Source organism: Gavialis gangeticus, unplaced genomic scaffold, assembly GCF_001723915.1.
Source record: "Gavialis gangeticus isolate Ggan-Ray unplaced genomic scaffold, GavGan_comp1, whole genome shotgun sequence".
Classification (NCBI taxonomy): Eukaryota; Metazoa; Chordata; order Crocodylia; family Gavialidae; genus Gavialis; species Gavialis gangeticus.
The window spans coordinates 12723728-12727331 of record NW_017729024.1 but is presented as its reverse complement, the minus strand read 5'-3'; the positions used below and the strand labels follow the sequence as shown (position 1 = coordinate 12727331).

The 3604-nt window shown below is 40.0% G+C and overlaps 1 protein-coding gene across 1 annotated transcript in view; it reads left to right on the top strand.

Moving 5' to 3' along the window:
- Positions 1 to 3604, top strand: part of ADGRV1 (adhesion G protein-coupled receptor V1) — a 576350-nt gene that overhangs the window by 188484 nt on the left and 384262 nt on the right. Inside the window, exons 48-50 of the mRNA XM_019518182.1 lie at positions 556 to 663; positions 1094 to 1346; positions 2802 to 2924. Of these exons, the coding sequence (XP_019373727.1) occupies positions 556 to 663; positions 1094 to 1346; positions 2802 to 2924 (484 nt within the window). The remainder of the gene's footprint in view (positions 1 to 555; positions 664 to 1093; positions 1347 to 2801; positions 2925 to 3604) is intronic.

Below are 3604 nucleotides of genomic sequence, written 5' to 3'. Positions count from 1 at the left end.
CTGCTCAGGCGTTCCCTGAGGGTCGAGCCCCAGCCTCCATTCGCTTTTGAGACTCAGTCACCATTCGATGCAAAATTCATCAAAAAGCCACACCTGGTCACATGAAGCAACAAGTCAGTGTATCTGTAGCAGATGTACCCGTCCCCTTTGTGACTCTCCCAGCCCCACACTGCAACTCTGACCACACTTCCTCTCCCGCCTCCATGGACCCACTAGCCATTCCAATCCTGCCCGTCTCTCTCCCAACCTGACTGATTTCAATCACGTTCCCAGTGTAGCTTTGGGCACTAGCGAACATCTACACAAACAGGGACCCATTTACAAACACACAGCTTGAAGTAAGCTGAGTGATTTTTGGTTCAGGTCCCATGAACGTATACACTTGCTCACAGAGATTATTAAAGAATTACTCTTGTGGGTCAGCACATGGGATTGCTTTTTTGGCATTTTAATAAAAAATAATATATTAACCACTATTGCTATTAGGCAAATTAGGGGTTTGTCATAAATCTGAATTACTTCATAGAACTCTCTCTCTTGTTGTCCTTCCATTAGATACAGACACTGTCAGTTCCAGAAAGCAGAGATGTTAAACATTTCACTTTGGACCAGAAAGACTATTTGGTTATTGCAAGTCAGACAACTGATTCCAAATCCATCCAGGTTGTAATGATCTCTTCTTTCCTCTGTTTATAACGTGTGCATAGTTTGTTTAGTTGTGGTTATGAGAAGTTATGACACAGCTGCCACAGTATTAGTACACCCTATATCACTCTGCTAATGTGCCTTGATGTTGGAATGGCACTGTCATCTTTACAGGTGGGATGCAGTTCAGTTTCTGTGTCCCTCCAGCTTTTCACTTTGTGACCGAAGCCACCAAAAGAAGTGTTATCGGTTGTGATTAGTTTTTGCTTGCCTGCTTGGAGCTGGACAGAGAATGACAAGTAACTTCACTGAGCTGCCAGCTGTTCATGATTAATACATTTTAAAGAATAATTAAAATAAGTGTTCTGCATGACATCTGGTTTCTGTTATCTTGATATATAATTTTGTGTGCATCTAAAGAAAAAAAAGTATTTATTATTTTCCATAGGTTTTCCAGTGGAATAAAAGGATATTTACATTACATCACCAACTCCCACTTAATGGAGCTCTTTCAACAGCCTTGTTTTCCAGAGGGGGTATTATATACTTAGTAATTTCTCTGTCAAGTGCCAGCCAAAATACCCTTCTGTACCAGTGGTCGGATAATGAGTTTAAAGAGCTTAATCAAGTGCCAGTAAATGAAATAACACACATGGAGGCCTTGACTTCCGGATCTGATATCTATTTAATAGTAGCAAAAGGTATGAACATGAATTTTGCTAAGCATATGCTAGTCTGTTTGATGGAAAATATTCTGAGGCAGCCTTTTAAACAAAGTTTTACATGGAGGGGAGAGTGGACACAAACTCTCATAACATTATCATCAGGACAATCTCTGCTTTTTATTGTACAGACAGAAGTGTCACTTTTGTTATCAAGTCCATACAGAACAAATGGGTTATTGATTTGAACAGTGGGAGCTGATAAGTCTTTACTACTATTTATGTATGTTATTCCACAAATGTGACATGAGGCATATTGTTTTCTTAACTCGCCTCTGTTGAAAAGGCAGATGGTTCACTTCCCAGTTAAATATCCATTTCCTTGCATTTTCCACCAGAATCATTAAATAATTAGCATTTGGTAGAAGGCAAAGTAAACATGCACCTTTATAGACTAACTAAAGTATATAGATCACAGGCATTCTTAAACTCAAGTTAATTTCATCAGATGGGTTCATGAAAGCTTATACTCTGTGTATATCTTATTTAGGTCATACACACATGTTCATGGCATCTGATCTACAATCACACAGCTTGCTTTAAGCCACGTGATTATAGATTTGGGTCCCCATTTGTGCAGATGTTCAGGAGGACAATCTAAGTAAGTTGGTTGTGAGGGAGGGTCAGGTAGGATTGGGAAGCTAGCAGGTCTGAGGGAGGGGATCAGTGGATCTGGTTGGGGGGGTTGGTCATCCATCTTGGGGTGGGGATCAGAGGTCTAAAAATAGCCCAGTCAGTGTGGGGTGAAAAATAGGAAAAGCACATCCCTTGGACTGCGGTGAGCAGCTGGACTTTCCTAGCCTCAGAGATGCACTCTGCACCTGTTCAGTTAGATTGGACAGGGGTTAGCTCAATCTGTGTTGTGCATGTCTTTAGGTGAACTAATTTAGATTGGACTGGCCATTTTTTTTGCCCTATTTAAACTCCCCAGACAGAGCTTCAGGTATGTATATAAAGGTGTACATCTAGCTTGCCTTCTGACTGACGTAAGACTAATACAGCTGACTACCTCTCTTAGCATTTGGTAACCACTGTCCCAGGCCAGCTATCTCCTGTTCCAGATACAAAGGAGATGCCATTTTGTGCTTCACTGGCTGCATCTACGTGAGATGCTTACTGCTCAGTAGCTCCTTACTACTGCGCAGTAGTGTCACATGACATGAACCATGATGTGATGCTACTGCGCAGTAGTAGCGAGCTACTGCACAGTCAGTGTCAGCAGGAAGCTGGGTGGGGATATAACTGGTTACTATGCAGTCATTTAGTAGTTGGATATGCAGGTACTAAATGACTGTGCAGTAACAACTGCGCAGTCAGCATCTTGTGTAGATGGGGCCACTGTGTGGCAAGAGCTGGCTTTATGTCAGCCATTGAATAATGTTTGTTTAATTACTGGACACACAAAATGTTTGGTTTGTTGTTCTTGCTTTGCAGAATCCAGTAATTCAATTGAAATTTTAGTCTGGGAAACAGGACAATCTTTCTTCAGGCATTTTCAATCCCTTCCATTTTATGCCATAACCAAAATCCACTCCTTCATGCCCCCTTCAGGTTTAGGTAAGTTTGTTCCAGTACTACTTGCTCTGTTATGCTGTTTTGGAAAATGCACTTAGATAATATTGTAGTTGTATGTAAAGATGAAATCATCTTTTTAATGGTAAGGATGATATCAGTCAAATCAACATGACATAAAAGTTTGGATCATAAATAACCCAAAATACAAAAGCTCCCCAGTAATTAGGCACTATTGTAAATTAATATCAATTCATAATGACTATGACATTTATGCAACAGCATCAGTTGAGGCTGGGGGGTTGAAGGAGAGCATACTGGCGTGATGGAATAATGTTGGCTGCAGGTCTGGAGGAAACTAATTATGGCTATCTGTAAAAATAACAGTAATGATAATTGCACTTTCCTGGCTAGACCAGGGCTCTGTTTTTGTGAAAAATTTGTTTTCCACATTCAAGTAACTTAATGGGAGAAATACTGACCTCATCTACATCTATTTTTAAATCCTTTGACTACAGTATAATTAAATCTAGTGTATAAATTAGTATAAATGAGATCCTCATTGGTTTCTTCTCTATAAGCAGAGAGAGCTTGTTAGCCACGTTATTCTGAAGTCAGGCAGAAATTAGTAGTAGTTCTCAACCTTTTTAGGTATGAGACACTCCTTGGAAACTGCCAGCTCTTAGTTTTCACTCTTTTTTTTTTTTTTTGACTATAGAAAAATA